At 33.8% G+C, this 19,521-nt stretch overlaps 2 protein-coding genes across 2 annotated transcripts; both read right to left on the bottom strand.

Moving 5' to 3' along the window:
* Positions 1-568: 568 nt before the first annotated feature.
* On the bottom strand, positions 569-2,239 carry LOC133178165 (uncharacterized). Its single transcript, XM_061312913.1, has one exon. The coding sequence runs from the start codon at positions 2,237-2,239 to the stop codon at positions 569-571; it is 1,671 nt and encodes a 556-aa protein (XP_061168897.1).
* Positions 2,240-17,315: 15,076 nt separating this feature from the next.
* Positions 17,316-19,064, bottom strand: LOC133178164 (uncharacterized). The gene has a single exon (XM_061312912.1). It carries the CDS (start codon positions 19,062-19,064, stop codon positions 17,316-17,318), a length of 1,749 nt encoding a protein of 582 aa, XP_061168896.1.
* Between the last annotated feature and the right edge of the window lie 457 nt (positions 19,065-19,521).

The following is a 19,521-nucleotide window of genomic DNA, read 5'->3' as shown; positions in this document are numbered from 1 at the left end:
GGTGGATACTTCTCCAGGCAAGAATGCTTAATTCTTCTTATATTTCTTATAACTGGAGCTAGACTAATGGAGAAACTTTTGATTGTTTTAAGTCATCTCTATTCATGATAACCAGGAGATCACCAGAGGAGCTACTGCAGACACCATCTTAGTTCGTGGTACTAAAATATGATAACCTTTTTTATCTTTTCAATCTTCACATGTTAATAGTGTATAATCATATTGAATGCATAGCCTTTCTCTTCCATTGCTACCTCTCTTGCTATGTTCCCAGACTGTGCCGATTGACTTTAATTGCGATCCTTGTTTGTTTAATTTAAACATTTAGCACATATAGAAGCTCTATTGATAACAGAACCCGGTAATTAGTGTATTAAGGGAACAAACGATACAAAAGATGACAACTTAATAAAAAATTCGTTAAATATTTACCTTTGAAGAATTGTGAATTTTATTGAAATGATTAAAATGCAGATAAAGCTTTTGTTGCACTACAAGTTTAAAAGTAATATACAGTTAGACTTCTAAATAGAATGTCATTACAGTGCATATAATACAGTAATGGATTTCACTGCTGATATTTGATTTTCTTCACTTGCCTAATCCCTTTTTGAGCAACGAAGAGATTGTCATATGCATCTGTACACAGTCCCAACGGTTGACTCAATCTACCGTATATGCAACGGAGGAACTGTCCATCCTGGTCTATGATGTGGACACAGTGATTGTTAATATCAGTTGTAAGGATGTGACTCTGACTGTCTGTGGTGATTCCTTGAGGTTTGAAGGGATTTTTCTTCGCAACAGACATATTTCCAGTGTACCTAAATCTCGGTTCCCCGATCTGATTGATCACCACTACTTCTCCAGCATCACTATCAGACACACAGATATTCAGGTTCTTGTTTTCACTGATTCGTTTTATCGAGGAATAGAGAGGTTTACCTTTATTATCAACCTTAAAGGTTTGTTTTTCTGTGGAGCCAGAGTAACGGACAACTTTTGATTGCTTTTTGTCATCACTGCTCATGACAACCAGAATGTCACCAGAGCAGCTGCTGCAGAGACCGTAAGCATTCCAGTTCTGAAGTTTGATCACCTCCTCTATCTTCTCATTCTTAGCAATGTTAACAGTTCTATAATCATAATCAATATAAACTAGATCTCCGCTTTTCGTCACTGTTATGTCCCTTGGCATGTACCCTGACTTGGTTCTGATTGACTTCAGTTGTGATCCTTCCTTGATGCTGAAGAGTTTAATGATACTGTCATCTCCACTTGTCCAGATTTCTTCGTCACTCAGACAGGCCACATAGTTAAGGAAACATTTATATCCTGTGTCTATGTTAGTGACAGTATCTGGTTCAACAAGCAGTTGTTTCATTGGAAGAGAGGATCGAGCTTCCCATGACTTTGTCGTTTTCTTCATGCTATATCTCGTCTTATCCTGGGATGAAAAAGCTGGTGATAAGGTTCCTAACAGCTTTCCATAAATTCTTCCTGGAGTGAATTTAGGTAAGTAGAGCAGAAGTTTATATGGTAACTGCCTATACTTGTCTATATTGATTGTGACATTGTATAGTTTGGAAATGTCATTTGAATTGACAGCAACGTCAATTAAATTGATTTCTTCCTTGATTTTAAACAATGATTTGTGTATTTCGTCCAGATGTTTCTGCACAGTTTGTATCTGTGTTTTTTTCATTTCATCAACATCAGCTTTAAGTTTCTCAACGAGATTGTCAATTTCTGTGTGCCAAAGTTTTCCATGATTAGTTATGGCTGCTGATAGATCTTCATATTGCTTTTCTAACTGAGTCATTCTCTTTTGTATGTCAGAGGCAATGTCCTGGTAGGTTGGATAAATTGCTTCACGTAGTTCAGTTTGATTTCTGATTAGTTTGTCTTTTCTTTCGTCCAGACCTTGCAATATTTCTGATAATTTATGACCTAAATGTTGATCAGATGCAAGGCACTTGGTGCAAACAGGAATGTTGCATTGATTGCAGTACATTTGGCATTGCTTTTCAGCATGAGAGGTACATCCAGGGTGGAAAGGGGTGGATTTTCTATCTTTAAAGTCAACAATTTTGTGATTTCTTGAGAGATCAGCTGAAAAATGTTCACCCAAGCAAACCTTGCACAAGTTGACAAGGCACGTAAGACAGTGCATCTGTACCACAGCTGTCTTACACGTGTCACATCGCATCACATCCTGACCACTGGTACGTGGATCCATGAATAAACTTCTATCTCTAAAATATAGAATTAGTATTGCATGTAGAAGTAAACACATGGAAGAATGAAAGTGTACATGAACATGAATTATTAAATATGTTTAACCATACATGTACAGCTTTTTAAAAAGTGCTAATTTACCAGGACTGCTTAATGTTCAGTTGTGGAATGATAAGATAAAAGATCTTCCATTAAAAGATTGACGTGTAACATGATAAATATTCATATATACAGATCGGATTATTGGGGCGAATTGATGAGATCTCTGCATGCATACTATTTTTTTATGATGCCATCAAAAATAAAATGTTCATTGATTGCAAGACATTATGTACATGTGTTTTGTACAGCAAAGATTGTTAGTTTACAAGAATATTGATCTGCATGCTTAGATCAATTTTTAAACGTTATTTTAAATTTCAAGTTGTACGAAACGGTAGTTCAATCCCACATCTGGGTATTGTAAACCTACATGTGTTTCATATTTAGAAGAAACGTATTTAGATTAAATTATTTTGTGGTTTTGGTCTTTTTTACAGGAGTCAACCATTTTTAAAATGGAATACAAACGACGACGTTGTTAAGATATTTGAACAAATCGCGTTTATGTAAATTCTTTGCTTAAATATTTGAAGGAAATGCAAAATTATCATGTTATTTTACCAATATTTTGTGATTTTCAGTTATAAATATTACCTGACGTGTTACGGCAATGGCAGCTGTCCTATCGATCCTGTTGGTTAAATCTAACTTAGTCCTTCTCTGTGTATCTATATAACATGACCCACATAGGTGTTTTTACGTTATATTTAGTCAGATTTTATACTTCATAGTCTCTGTGTTTAATGGATTTTAATTCCTCGATAATTTAAATTGCAGACAAACTTATGTTAAGGGTTGTCAACAAAATGTATGAAAAATAAACTACATCAGATATTAACGATAATGATGATATGAGTCAAGGACTGAAAGTTAGAGAAGGAAAACAATATAGCATATATTTTTTGTAAATGTTCATGTATTAATTTTCTATATTGATTTACACATACATGTATCTACTTACATTGAAGTACATAAAGGTATTTCAAACTTGTATAATCACTATACATGTATAAGTTCAGTTTGAAATCTAACTTAATAAGAAAATGAATAATAAGGCTTAAAATTTCTTGACCACTTCTTGAAATCTTGAAAGCGTTATTTTATCAAAATGACAAGTGAATTCCATTGAATAATTTTTTTTATGTTGTACAGCAGAATCTTCTGATTGACAAGATCGTCAGGATCAAATGATCTCCATATCTTGATCATGCAAATAAAAGTCAATTAAATTTGAAATTTGAAGATATGATTATGGTACTTTATTTTTCTAATCAATATGAGTTCAATATTAAGTAAAAAAAAACCCACATACTTTTTTGTATTTTTATCTTCTCCTTTGTTTCAGAGTTGAGTCATTTTCTAAAATTGCCTACCAATTCTTAGAATAAAACTTTTAAGGAAAATATAAAAACTTTCATAATGCCATGTTACAGGATCATGTAAATATTACCTGACTTCAGATAGTAATGGCAGGTGTCCTATCGATCCTGTTGCTAAACATACACCATAGTTGCCTCTGTGTATCTACTATCTAGATCCTGCGAGACGTGGTTGAGTCCTTCGGTTGAGAATGTATAAAACGAGGTCCCGTTGCGCAGTAGGTGTTGGCACGAAAAAGATCCCTCACTGCTCAATGGCCATCAGTGCCGAGCATAGGCTAATATTTGCAGCCCTCCACCGGCAATTGGTTTCGTCTCCATATGAGTGAAAAATTCTCGAGAGGACGTTAAACAACATACAAACTATCTAGATCAGATGACCCACATATCTCTGTTTATACCTGTACACATTTTTTACTTCCTTGTAGAAGAGATTTAAATTTAGGTTTTTTTTTTCTGCTGCCATTTTGGTATTACCAAGTCATGCATACACATGTATTTTTTTGCGTTTTTCATAGAAATAAAGAAGATTAAATAACTGCAAAAGTAACCATTATTCTGTACTTTTAAATTTGCTCAGAAGAATTCTAGAAATAACATTACGTTTTAAAGCTATAATTTCAAAATAAGAGATAGAATAAACTCTATGTGGACGTCATAGAAAAAAATCACAAATGTTATAAATGCGGGTGTAAGTTTATTTTGTAGTTATTTATCTCTTTTCAAGTTTGCAGCTCTATTTTCTGCAATAGTATGTGATACTCTAAATAAAGTTGAGAGAAAACAGTTTTTTTAATTACATATACATGTAGTAGGGCTATTAGAATGGACTTTCTCTTAATATTCATTTTGAATTACTTATTAAATTTAAATAACAATTATACATATCATATAAAAACCATAAATTTTCTTGTCAAGCGGCACTTATATAAATAGAATTATACACTTTTGTTTTTTATTGCTGAAATAGATGTAAAACTCGAGGACAACAGTCCATTTGCAAATTTACATTCTTACAATTTGCGGCCTATGAGTCATTTTGCGATATTTTAAAAGTACTCAACATGTAAAATAAGGAATCATCAGAATGTGTAAATAATATTAAATACACATATTTTATTAAAATTACAAGTCGTAGAATGCTAATGCTTTTAACATACTGTATTTAATATTCTTTGACAAAATGATTTACCATACAATTTACCTGAGGATTTTTACAATGATACATGTAAAACCACATCTTTACTTGCAGGGGATTGTTTCTCCCTTGAGGTCAATGGTGCTGTGAAGGTCACAAACTTCCTCTATGGCAGTCCTCAGGTCAAGGTCATCTTGAAAAAGAAAATCATAGTTCAACTCACAACTCTGAACTCAGAATTAAAGGTATGAAATCTGAAACAAATGAAATATGGCCCTTTTACATCTCAAGTATGATTGTCGATAAAGCTTTAATACATCAATAGACATTCTAATTCACAATTTATGTAATGTTTTTTTTAATTTTTTAATTACATGAATTAATATACCACTTATGGAGACAATGTTTAGCTGGATACATGAGTGTTCCATGAAACTACCAAAGTGGACAATGTGGACTCATCCAGTGTACTGAGCATCTGTCCTCAGATAGGAGAGGTACGTTAGTGTATCAGATAGCTGAGGTGAAAATTTAGACAAACCCAGTGTACTGAGCATTTCTCTTGAGACAGGAGAGGTAAATTAGTGTGGGAGACAGCTGAGGTGACAGTGTAGACACTCGCAGTGTACTGAGCATCTGTCCTCAGATAGGAGAGGTAAGTTAATCTTCGTCTTTACTCCTGGACATCAATCAGTCAGACTGTTGGCATGATTGTAAGAAGCATTGAGTCCTCTACCAAAATTGTGAAATTCAGGGCTCAAGGGTCAGGGGTTCTGGTGCTAGGGTGGGGCTATATAGATCATATAGTAAAAGTGCATTATTTCTTTGAAAATCTTCTCTGCTCCTTGGTTTTATACAAACAAACTAAGTTGTATAGTTATGATGAGCAAAGGTGCCTCTTCCAACATTGTGAATTTCATGGCCCCTGGGTCAGGGGTTCTGGTGTTAGGGTAGGGCTCTTTTGATATAAGGTGTGACAGACAGACGGATAGACAGACAGACACTTGCAGGTAAAGTGATCCCTAAGTTTAATTTCTCTGCTGTGCAGGCAACACAAAAATAATGTGTTCATATGGAGGTCAGTGTGCTGTAATAAAAATATGAATTTATCCATGTTTCATTGAATTTTAAAATGTATTATCATTATTAGGTTGAAGTTCGCATAAAAGACAACAGAGACCATACAATAACCTCTCTCAAAAACCAAAAGTCTTCATGTTCTGATGCTGTATGTAAAATTCATGTCTTTCAGTTAAGGTTTTGCTTATTGAAAGTGTTTTGAAACCATTTATGTTCAAGTTGTGTTCTATGATTTTTAAAACAGTATATCATCTGTACATAATATAATATTATGGTTTTCTTACCACATCAAGCGAAGTAAAGGGATGAATTTATGAATTTGAAGAGGCTGTTTTAGAATTATTTCAAATAGTTTATTTTGCCGATTATGAAATTTGGAGCAGCAAGTTCTGGTCATTAAGATAGGCATAGATTGCTTACTGCAACAATAGAGTATTGAGAGCCCTAATAAAGATTAATTTAATATTTAATTGACTTTTATTTATGCTGCTTTTCAAAATGAATACTCTTGCTGTAAATATATGATTTCATTGCTGTAAATTTCCATCATTCTATTCCTCACAACATATGGATGAAACAAATGATGAAGCATGGATTTGCCGTACAAGAAAGATAGATACTTTCATTTATGAAGTAAGTGTTGAATGATTTGAATTTCTTGTGAACTCCAGAAATCTGAAGAAGTACTGTTGTTATGCTTCTGTACATACATGTTGTAAACACATGCAGTTAAGGGAAAATAAAGTATTGGAGAAAAAAGGCTTATTCAATCCTTTGTTTCTTGGAACATGTGGAAAATGAGATGAAAACAGTTCAGAAGTCTTGATTTCTTATCATTGTTGTTTGACATTCCTTCATTAATCAATCTGTAAATTTTTCATATTTTAACTTCTCCTATGAGCCATTTTTAACCAAAATCACTTTTTAGCTCACCTGAGCTGAAAGCTCAAGTGAGTTTCTGATCACATTTTGTCTGGCGTCCATCTGTCTGTCTGTCCAGCTGTCCGTCTGTCTGTATACTTTTCACGTTTTCGACTTCTCAAGAATCACTGGGCCAATTTTGACCAAACTTGCCACAGAGCAGAATTGGTTGAAGGGGATTCAAGTTTGGTCAAATAAAGGACCACACCCTCTTTCTAGGGGAGATAAGTAAGAATAAGTGAAAATTTTGTGTCATCTTTCAAAAATCTTCTTCTCAAGAACCATTTGGCCAGAAAAGTTGAAACATAAGTGAAACTTTCATTACATAATGTAGATTCAAGTTTGTTCAAATCATGACGCCCAGGGTAGGGTGGGGCCAAAATAGGGGATCAAAATTTTAAATGGAAATACATAGGAAATTCTTTTAATAAAATCTTCTGAAGAACAACAAAGCTGTGATCAGTAATATTGATATGGAAGCATCATCAGGTAGTGTAGACCCAAGTTTATTCAAATTGTGACCCATTGGTGTAGGGTGGGGTCACAATGGGGATCAAAGTTTTACATAGGAATAAATAGGAAAAAATCTTCTTCTCAAGAACAGAAAAACCATGTTTAGTCTAATTGATATGTAAGCATCTTCAGGCAGTGTAGATTCGAGTTTGTTCAAATGATGACCCACAGCAAAGCCATTTGTTATACTGATATGGAAGCATCCTCGGGTAGGTTAAAATTCAAGTCCCCCCCCCCCCCCATGTAAACTTTTCAATACTGAACTCATCTGTGCTTTTTCCTAGTCAGTGTGCTCGGGTAAATGATGTGGCCCATGTTCCTCTTGTTAAAGATTAGGAGTTATGAGGACAGTCATTTGAAAATCTCCCTCTGAATAATCATTACTTTAAAAATCTATCTACTAGGTGTGAAAACATCATTTTATACTGTATACTCTTGAAACTTGTGTCCATGAAGAAGAATCCCTAAATTGTTACATGTGCTCAAGTGAGCTACGTGGATCACATGTCAAACACATACTGTAAAACTGAAATTTTCTGTCTTCAAAGTACATGCATAATATGCATGTATACATTGTAGTAGTTGTAATTTATATATGATATATACATGTATAACTTTTAATTTTGTAACAGAGTGATAGTCAAAGCAGTGCAGTTTCCAGCCAAAGTTCTAACTGGAGTCAGGAAGAGAAAGCACTTCCCCTTCATGAAATTCAGTTGGCTGATGTGAATGCAGCCATCAACATCTTAAGCCAGGGTCAAATTAGTCCTCAGCGCTCAAGACTCAGCACAGATTTGATGGATACTAAAGAACGAACTCTAAGGTGAGTGAATCACACCAATGCCCTAAGATTTATGAAAGTCTGTTTCCTTTTTTCGAGGATGAAACTAATATGAAACTATCATTGAATTGTTAAATAGTGCCCCCTGAGGATGGGTTGGACCACAACAGGGGTAGAAGTTAATGTATATAGGAGGATGTCTTGGGTATCCTAATAATAATATAGAGTTGACTAAAGAACAAACTTTACCTATATTGACTTTTATTTTGTTTTCCATACACAATAACCTATGTTTATCACACCCCCTGCAAACGATAAGAGGAAGGGGGTATAGGAATCACCTGCTGTCCACCGTCCGTCCGTTGAGCTGTCCGTCCGTCTGTAAACTTTTCACATTTTCAACTTCTTCTCAAGAACCACTGGGCCAATTTTAACCAAAGCTGGTACAAAGCATCCTTTTGTTAATAGAATTTTTAATTGTTAAAACGAAGGGCCAAGCCTCCTTACCAGGGGAGATAATCAAGAAAAGACAAAAATATGGTGGGTTTATTAAAAACTCTTCTCTGACTTGTCCAGAAAAGCTGAAACATATGTGGAAGCATCCTGAGGTAGTGTAGATTCTAAATTGTTCAAATCATGACCCCCGGGGGTTGGGTGGGGCCACAATTGTCAATTCAAGTTTTACATCAAAATAGATTGAAACGCAAAAGAAATGCGACATCCTATCTTAGAGGAAAAATTAAGATATAATGTATAATTTTGTACTTAAAAAGTAAGGACATCTTCAACTTTGCGTAGTCGATAATTTAACGTTTGAATGATTTTCATCCCATTATCCGACCAAAGTTCGATTCCAACTTAACGGAAGTCAAAAAACTGCTGTTTAGCAAAATATTTGGCTATAAGAGTTACAAAAGCTTGCCTCTGTTCATCATAAGTATTGCAGCAATATTCCGGGGGAAAAAATGCACTTTTCTTTCCTGCAAGTGTTACCACGACTTTCTAAAAATGACTTTAAACACACATTTCCATTGCTCTAGCTGGGAAATCTCAAAATGAGATGAACGAGAGTTGCTAATCCAAAGATGCACTATATCATGCGTCATCATGATCATACGTCTCATTAGCATGAGTTACAGTCCGTGGACCGGAGGCTAGACTGTGCCAGGTTCGAGGAAATTCAACGTCAGCATCTGAAAAAAAAGTCACTTCAAAAAGGCTGAAAAATATTTCTTTCACTCAGACTAAGAGATTGATGAACTTAATGATTCGTAGAATCCGAGGTGCAATTGTTGTGAACTGCACGCATTAATTCAATGACGGGCCGGGGTGATGGTGGGGAATGTTAACGGATATCTGTTTCTTTCTACGATGCAAAGATAAACGTTTCAATCAAATCTCAGATGTTTATAAATCGAGTTTTTATGTCACTGTTAAATTCTGTGCTAAATTGTGAATATCATTCGATAAAAAAAAAATTCAGGTATTTATAGTTAACGCTTGCTGCATTTCTTTTCAGTTTCAATATATAAGGAAAAAATCTTTAAAAGTCTTCTTCTCAAAAATCACTAACCTAAAACTTAAATGGAAGCCTCCTGAGGGAGTGTAGATTTTAAATTGATGAAATCATGACCCCTGGGGGTAGGCCGGGGCAATCAAAGTTTTACATTGAAATATATAGGAAAAATCTTTCAACATCTTTTTCTCAAAAACCATCTGGCCAGGAAAGCTGATACTTTTGTGAAAGCTTCCTGGGGTAGTGTAGATTCTAAATTGTTCAAATTATGACCCCCAGGGGTAGGTTGGGGCCAAAATAGGGAATCAAATTTTACATTAAAATATATAGAAAAAATCTTTAAACACCTTCTTCTCAAGAACCACTGCATGGGCCAGAAAAACTGACACTTAGGAGGAAACCTCCTGAGATAATGTAGATTCTAAATTGTTTAAATCATGATTCCCAGGGTAGGGTGGGGCCACAATAGGGAACCAAAGGTTTACTTTGAAATATATAGGAAACATCTTGAAACATATTCCCAAGAACCACCGGGCCAGTAGAGCTGAAACTGATGTGAAATCTTCCTGAGGTAGGGTAGATTCTAAATTATTCAAATCATGACCCCCAGGGTAGGGCAGGGCCAAAATATGGAATCAAAGTTTTTCATTGAAAAATAAGAGAAAAACTTTAAACATCTTCTCCTCAATAACCACTGGGCTAGAAAAGCTTAAACTTATTTGGAAGCTTTCTGAGGTAGTGTTGATTCTAATTTGTTTAAATCATGACCCCCGGGGATAGGGTGGGGTCACAATAAGTTTTACAAGGGGGAAATCTGGTGAAGAACAGGAGGACCAAAGGTACTTAAGTGAGCATTGTGGCCTATGGGCTTCTTGTTTTAATATTCATTTTAAATTGCTTTTTAAAGTAATCAAAATATTAATTAAAAATATCGTATAAAAACCACAAATGTCTGCATTAATTATTTATTTTTCTGCGGTATGTTAAGGGAAAGCACTGTTAATAGCATATCACATCTCATTGTGTATATAGTAATTAACATGCATAAAATGTCAGTGATAATGTTTGTTGCTGCATATACATGTATAGCTTCAAACTTAATATACGTATTTGAATGTATGTGATTGTATTTATCGTACCTTGATGAAAAGATTTACCTACCGGTATTATTTATGGATCTTTTCTTTGCAGGGGAGTGTTTCTCGCCTTGAGGTAAATGGTGCAATGAAGGTCAAAAACTTCCTCTATGGCAGTCCTAAGGTCAATGTCATTTTGAACAACAATATCATAGTTCAAAAGAATTCCAGAATTAAAGGCATTGAAATTCAACACTTAATGATCTGCTTTGTATTGTATAATAGTATGTCCCACATATGGTGCTAATGTCATCTTTTTTGCGTCTTACATCTCATTCTACAAATAAACTTATGAACAATTGATTATTTCCCCCCAAACTTTCTGTTTTGAAAGGTCCCCTTATGTTCATCTATAATAGTACATGAATCTATACTGCAGTAAATTTAAAGTCTACATAAACATGACTCAATAATGTAGCAATTCAAAGTCTTCGGAGATTTAACAATACAAAAGTTGTGGCAATTACAACAGAGAAACATTTATTTATTATTCAGGTTTTCAGCTGTTGCTTGCTTTCAATAATTTAAATACACAACCCTTAAATGAAACATCATAAATTACTGTAGTCTTAATGATAAATCATATCATACTGATATTTTTTTTTTAAGTTGTACATATTCAATCTGAGGGAAAATAGTAAAGTAGGTTCGATTCGAGTTTTTGAACAATTTTTTGTCTGGACCTTCATTGTCTGCATCAAATTTAAAGTTCTTACATTAAATTTGGATTCTACAATACAAATTAAAAACCAATGATAAAATTCCATTCAAAAACATTAAGTGAGGAACTTAATCTTGTGGCGGAAGATTCTTCAAAAGAAAATGATCATTTTTTTTTCTTTTTCAAAGGATTTACAGTACTGTTAAGTTTGGATTCCTTTTTTTCCATGCAGAGTACACACAGAGTTATTTTTTGCATCGAAATGTTTAACGCCCACCCTAAAATATTTATAAAATTGACTTTTAGGAATTCTATCATCACATTTGGACAAATATAGCAAATATATTTTGAAAATCCAGGAAAAATAGAGTCAATTTCAAAAATTAACACTTTTTAGTAATATCTAAAAATTTACATTCTAAAACCCAACTTTTGATTTTTTTTTTTTTTTCTTTTTTTTTTTTTTTTTTTGAATATATTAGATAACTTGGATCATTGTGCTTAAATTTAGCAAAAGTTTAAGACTTTTAAATAATTTTCTTGGTTGTGACATTTTTAATGCCAGAAAAATGACATTTTGTGAGTACAGAAAGGTCAAATAATTGATTATTAGAAGTCAATTGAAACTTTTTCTTTGCCAAACTTTTAATGTGTCTTTTTAAGATATAATAAGAGTATATTAGTCCTATGATTTATTTAGATAAAAAAATATCGTAGGAAAAACGTCGAAGAAGAAAGGATGTATTCAATATAACAAAAGATTTGACCTATAGGAGAGAAGAATTTTCCGGAAAAAGTCACATTTAAAAATCAATGTTCTTTAGTTGTTTTCTATCTTATATTTGTCTAAATTTTTCAAATTTGCATTTTTAACCTAAACATTTTTATTTGCAACTTTAAAATTAACCTCCAAAGTTGGTCAAAACAGTATTTTGTCCGTTAAAGCACTAATTTTTGCGTGAATGTTGACATAGAAGTCCTTCAGGGCAGGCTTGCCCCTAAATTAAATTAGGAAATTTTGATAGATTTTGATCTAAAGAATGATTTAAAACAAAAATTTTTTAAGGGGCACCCCTGCCTTAGGGTCGAAATTCGTAAAAAAAAAAAAAAAAAAAAAAAAAAAAAAAAAAAAAAAAAAAAAAAAAAAAACTACAAAAAAATGCGAAAACCTAATTCTATAATACTGGATTATATTTATGACATATGTATTCATAGTCAGTATAGCTCAGATAGAAAGACCGCAGACTCTCACCATGAACATTTTGTGTTCTGGTTCGAATCCACCTATTGGCACACTTTTATTTTTCAAATTTTTCACCTGTATAAACACGAATTTAACTGATTTTCTATACAGGCTTTTGCATTTTACTCCTATTTTCTTCCTTAAATGTATGTTTGCTGTTGATATAAAAGACATTTATCGAAATGCAGATCATAAATTCTCTTTAACTAAACGCAATCAACTATACCTCAGTGTAAGCACACTTTGTTCGAGGACACCAATCATTCACTTTGTGTTACTCGATACTGCAGGTTGCACGAAAAAAAATCATGCCGAGTAAAAATTGCTGTGTTTGTCTTTCAAGAACATCTCTGGGTAATAGTACTGTTGTGCCAGTGGTAGAGATACTGCGCTATGCAGAGTAGATGCAGTTCATTCCTCGGGAAAATTGTGTGCATTGGCGATATGTTATGTCAAAAATGCAGGAGTAAGGTTTAAAGATTAGAAAAGAATGTGGTAAGGTCAGTTAAGGTTTTATGTCCTGTTTCCATTACCCAGACATCAAGTAACGACCCTCATTCAAAGGATGTATCTGTAAATACCGAGGTAGGGTCAGATGAACACACAGTTGACTACAACTAAAGCGATACATGAGAAACAAGAAACTACACGCATGTGGCTTAAAGTCAGCGATTGGAACGGATATCGATAAGCTTTTTCTAAAGACTGAAACCAATATTGGCCCTATAGGTCAACGCATATATTTACCTAGAAGCGATCCTTTATGTTAAGACACAATTTCAATACAAAAAGGTCATATTACATGTATCGAAATGCCAAAAGAAGCCCATTTTTTTGTTTTGATTTTTTAATTAATCTACGTGTGTAGATATGAAAGTATATATAAAATACATATATAAAAAATTCATAAGACTTCAGATATCAGGATCCAACCTCTTTAAGAAATGATAAAAGCCTTACTGTTTAAATTAAGGTATTTTCCAACAGGTCAATTTAGAATATATTTTGTGGTATAAAATTCTTTTTCAAAATATTTAAGGTAATTATTTCAGATACTGAGAGGTTTAGAGTCATCAAAACTTGCATTTGTAAGTCCATGCATGTTGGGGCCTTAAAACATATTTATCAAAAAGTAAGTCAATGTGACTTACTATTTGAATTTTGCAGGCATTCGTATTCAAATTGTTTTTTAAGCATATTTTGGAAACTTAAAAGCCTATGATCATCAAACTTTGTCAGTTAATGCATCTTGGGTCCTCGGAGAACATCAACTGAAAAGTAGGTCACCTGACCTACATTTGGTATTTTACGGATATATTTAGATATTTCAGGTACTTATTGGCTTGAAATCATCGAACTTGTCAGTTGATGCATCTTGGATTCTCAGAGTAAGTCAACGGAAAAGTAGGTCACCGTGACCTACTTTTGAAATTTAATGGCTATATTTAAATATTTCAGGTACTTATAGCCTTGGAATCATCAAACTTTGTCAGTTGAGGCATCCTGGGTCTTCATAATACGTCATCTGAAAAAGAGGTCACCATGACCTACTTTTGAAATCTTATGGCTATATTTAAATATTTCCGGTACTAATTGGTTTAGACTCATTTAACTTTGTCAGTTGATGCATTTCGGGTTTTCAGAGTACGTCAACTGAAAAGTAGGTCACGGTGACCTACTTTTGAAATTTTATGGCTATAAATTAAATATTTCAGCTACTAAATGGCTTAGAATCATCGACCTTTGTCAGTTCATGCATCTTGGGTTCTCAAAATAAGTCAATGGAAAAGTAGGTCACCCTGACTTACTTTTCGAATTTAAAAGTAGGTCATGTTGACCTACTTTTGGAATTTTATGATGACATTATAATATTTTAAAAACTAATTGGCTTATAATCATCAAACTTTGTCAGTCAATGCATCTTGGGTCCTCGAAGTGTGTCATCTGATTTTTCTACCTAATTTTATAACTATATCTAAATATTTGAGATATAAATTGTATTTGAATCATCAAACTTTGTCATTTGATGTATTTTGAGTCCTCAGAATGTGTCAACTAAAAAGTGGGTCACAGTGACTTACGTTTTGAATTTCAAGGCAATATCTAAATATTTAAGATAATAAGGGACTTTGAAACATCAAACTTTGTCATCTGAGGTTTACAGTGTGTTTTAACCATGATGTTGGTCATGATATCCTACTTTTGAATCTCAAGGCTTTATCTAAATATACAGGATACTTAGAGGCTTCAAACAGAAGTTTTAGGTTGTAAATTTTGTCAGAAGAGCAATTCAAGGTCCTTGGTGCTTCTTGTCATGTGTTTATGGCTCTGGTGTAACCATTTGCAAACACATGACGCCACAGACTATTTTGTTTGCAAGGCATTGACATCTTTATGTAAATCTATCATAACATGTTTTTTTATTGGCTCTTACATTTAACAAATTATGATAAACATGTTATATGAAATCATAACATGTTAAGAACTAATGTTAAACACATACGGTATCAATTTTGATGCACCAGATTCGCATTTCGACAAATTATTTCTTTTAGTGATGCTGAAGCCGAAACGTTGGAAATTCAAAATATTTAAATAAAAAAAGACTTTAAAGAGCTCAAAAAAGTTGCCAAAAACTGGAGCCAAATACGTTGAAGGATTAGAGCTATGCATGAGGGAGATAATCCTTAATTTGAAATAATTTCTAAATGTTACCACAGCAATTAAATATATATCCGTATTTTCAAGCTGGTGTCGAAGTACTTAGCTACTGAGCTGTAGAGACCCTCGGGGACAGGGAAGAACGTTTTAATGCATTAACTATGAGATGCTAAAATTTATACAGTTTCATTGAGAATTAAGGTATGTATTCTCTCTCTCTATGTCTATTACAAACCTATATGGTTTAGAACGGACATTTTATTTGCACATTTTAAACTTGGAATATATTCATATCATAATCATTTTAATTATTAATAGTGAACCTATTAGTGACAGTAAAATAAAATGAAATTTTATTAAACAAGGATGGGCATTAATAGTGTACCACATGCAGTGACTTTATAATTGGAAAATGGACTTTAATTTCATGAATTATAATTATCATGTTAGAACAAACTGGATTTGATGTTGGAACAATGAACTATAATTTTGTAAATTCTTTTGTTATGGAATTGATCAGAATGGACCAATCAAGCCCATCATTACTAAGTAATAAAATATGAACGAAATGCAAAGTTACTGTTAATAAAATCTTTGTTATTGGCTTACAGTGGCTTACAGTATATGCGCAAGGATTTCATTCAGATCCAAAACGAAAGAACATCCTTTCTCTTCTGCCTCTGACATATTTAGAGTAGAGTCGCATCTTCTTGGGCCTTTCCGGTAAGCTCGGAAAAACACCTCGAATGTATTCACATCACCGTATATTAAAAATTTATACGAAATGCAGTCGCTTCATGTTGGGTAATTCAAAGTTTATGAAAAGGGGTTGTCATGGACGCCTACATAACACATTCAAGGTTTTCTGTTTAAGATAAAATACAATTTTAGTGCCTACAACACAAATAAAGTCATCTTTATTGCAGGAATGACATAAAAATAAATAAGGGTGACAATAAATAAAGAAAATAATTCTTACTCGAAGTATTTAAGGCGTATCCTGATCTAAAATTAGGAGAATAAAAAAACCCAATAACAAAGGCAGCTAAAGTGCTAGGCATAGGAAATTTTTTTTTTAAAAAATTATATATACCTTTCATGAGAATATATATATATATATATATATATATATATTGGCTTTATTGTATACACTTCATGCATAAAATTTCATTGCTGCTTTAAATAATGTTTGTTGCATTCAAACAAATATCAGCAGGAAACGTGTTCATGTTTCTTCAGGTCTATGGCCTCGAGTGAGATGAGATGACTTTTATGCCTATATCATGCCTATATCAGGGAAAACTGACAAAATTGTTATTGTTCTAAAGCAAATCACGAACAGCAAATTTCCTTTGAGAGATTCTTCTTTTGTTGAATATTCAATCTGTCTTGCTGGGTATGAAATGATTTTTTTTCAGATCAGTACAGTTTTACAATCCTATCCAGAAGAACTATATCTCAAACTAGTTCTGTATAATCTGACCTAGAAATGGTGATGTCCTCAGCTAAGATCTTAAGTAGGTTAGTTTTGGTCATTAGAAAGGAATATATGAAATTCATCATCTGGGCCCTGTATTATACACAGAGAAACATATATGTTAAATGCTTCAACTTGCTCTTACATCAAATGTTTGTTTACATAACAACGTAGTAATAATTTGATAACGGAGTGAATGACTCAACATCTGTTGATGATATAGTGATGCACATACTCTACATTCTTTGATAGAACATGTTTTTTGTTTTGTTTGTTTGTTTTTTGTTTGTTTGTTTGTTTTTTGTTTTTTTTTTCGGGGGGGGGGGGGGGAGGGGGTTTCTACGGGTTGGTAAAATCAGAACTGGAAAGATGAATTTTCTCTGATGTCTTGATATCAAACCAAAGTACCTGAAGATAGCTTGCAGACTATATACATGTTACACCAGTATGTATGGTTTAATGATGGATTTTACTGCTGATATTTGATTTTCTTTACTTGTCTTTTCCAATATTGAGCTACAAATAAATTATCACTTGTATCTGTACATAGTGCCCAGGGATCACTCAGTTCACAGTGTATATAACGTATGAAGTGTCCATCCTGATCAATAATGTGGACACAGCCTTTGCCATAATCAGCTGTAAGGATGTGACTCTGACTGTCTGTGGTGATTCCTCGTGGTTTGAACAGATCCTTCATTGCAAAAGGAGTATGTCCAGTGTACCTAAATCTCAGCTTTCCTGACTGATTGACCACCACTATTGCTTTAGCCGAAAGGTCAGATACACAAATATCTAGATTCTTGTTCTCACTGATGTGTTTTATCTCATAACCACCAGAGGAATAGAGGGGTTTACCTTCATCATCAAACTGAATTGTTTGTTTCTGGGTGGATCCAGAGTAACGGACAACTTTTGATTGTTTTCTGTCATCTTTCTCCATGGTTACAAGTAGGTCACCAGAGGAGCTATTGCAGATACAACTGGGTTTCCAGTTCTGAAGTCTGATAATCTCCTCTATCTTTTCATTCTTTACAATGTTAACAGTTTTATCATCATAATCAGTGTAAACTAGATCTCCACTTTTTATCACTGCTATATCCCATGGTCTGTTCCATGACCTGGTGGTGATTGACTTGAGTAGTGATCCCTGACTGATGCTGAAGAAATTCATGGTTCTGATTGACTCAAATAGTGAGCCTTGTTTCATGCTGAAGAGCTTCATAGTGCTGTCATCTCCAATTGCCCAGATGGCTTCATCACTCAGACAGGCAACAGTTTCAAGGTAATATTTAAAACAAGAGGTGTCTATGGTAGTGACAGTTTCTGGTTCATCAAGCAGCTGTTTGACTTGAGGAGAGGATCCAGCTTCTGGTGATATGTGTGTTGTCTTCATGCTGTAGCCATTTTCGTCTGGGGAAGGAGAAGTTGAAGTTAAGGTTCCAAACAGCTTTGAAAATTGCTCTCCATGAATTTTCCCTGGAATGAATGTAGGTGAAGAAAGCACAAATTTGTGTGGTAGATGTTTATACTCGTCTACAGTACAAGTAGCACTTAATAGCTTGGAAATGTCTTGAGATTCAACGATAATATCAATTAAATGTATTTCCTCTCTGAGATTGAAAAGTTTTTTGTTTATTTCATCCAGATGTTTCTGAAGAGTTTGTATTTGTGTGTTTTTCATCTCATCAACTTCAGCTTTAAGGTTTTTAACAAGTTTGTCAATTTCTCTGTGCCAGTTCTTTCCATGTTTTGTTATGGCAGTTGAGAGAACTCCATATTCATTTTCTAACTGACTCATTCTATTCTTTACATCAGAGGCAATGCCCTGGTAGGTTGGATAAATTGCCTCATTTAATTCAATTTGAACTTTGATTATCTTGTCTTTTCTTTCTTCTAGAACTTCCAATATTTCTGATAATTTATGACCTAAATGTTGATGAGATGCAACACACTTGGTGCAAACAGAAATGTTACATTGACGGCAATACATTTGACATTGCTGTTTATCATGAGTCGTACAGACAGGATAGAGAGGAGTGGATTTTCTGTCCTTGAAATCAACAATTTTATGAGGTTTGGATAGATCAGCTGCGAAATGTTCTCCCACGCACGCTTTACACAGGTTAACAAGACATGTATCACAGTGCATCTGCACAATTGCAATCTCGCACAGATCACATCGCATCACGTCCTGAACACTAGTACGTGGGTTCATGATTAAACTTGTGTCTCTGAAATATAGAGTATGATTTGAATTGAAATCGTGTATGTGAATTATGTAGTATATTGAAGTGGTGCTGTGATTTATGTCACTAGAATGTTATTGTTTTCCTTTTTTGTCTGGAAGATAACCAGTTTATATGGGTGAGGATGAACTGTCTTGCTCTCGCATATTATTTTTCTTAAAATAGGGCCTAGATCACAAAAAGACGATTGTTTTATTGAATAAAGGAAAATTCTTAAATTTATATTGCAAAGATTAGTAAGTCGATCAAGGATTGATCTGTGTACATACTTCAATTAAAGATCAATTAGTGGTTGTAAGAAACAGTAATGCAATCCCACAATTGAGGAATCGTACTCTACGTACTGAGTTTAAAATTTAGATGGAACCTTTTTTCTTCATTGCAGATTTCAACATTTTTTAAAATGGCATTCCAGTGACAATGTTT

Source organism: Saccostrea echinata, unplaced genomic scaffold (assembly GCF_033153115.1).
Source record: "Saccostrea echinata isolate AGI-Se365-2 ecotype Australia unplaced genomic scaffold, CSIRO_AGI_Sech_v1 ptg000002l, whole genome shotgun sequence".
In the NCBI taxonomy this organism is placed as follows: Eukaryota; Metazoa; Mollusca; class Bivalvia; order Ostreida; family Ostreidae; genus Saccostrea; species Saccostrea echinata.
This window is presented reverse-complemented; position numbering and strand designations above follow the sequence as displayed.

What these genes read in the sequence shown, in the direction of transcription:
- LOC133178164 (XM_061312912.1), bottom strand. Translation starts at nt 19,064, where the DNA reads ATGAACCCACGTACTAGTGTTCAGGACGTGATGCGATGTGATCTGTGC.
- LOC133178165 (XM_061312913.1), bottom strand. Translation starts at nt 2,239, where the DNA reads ATGGATCCACGTACCAGTGGTCAGGATGTGATGCGATGTGACACGTGT.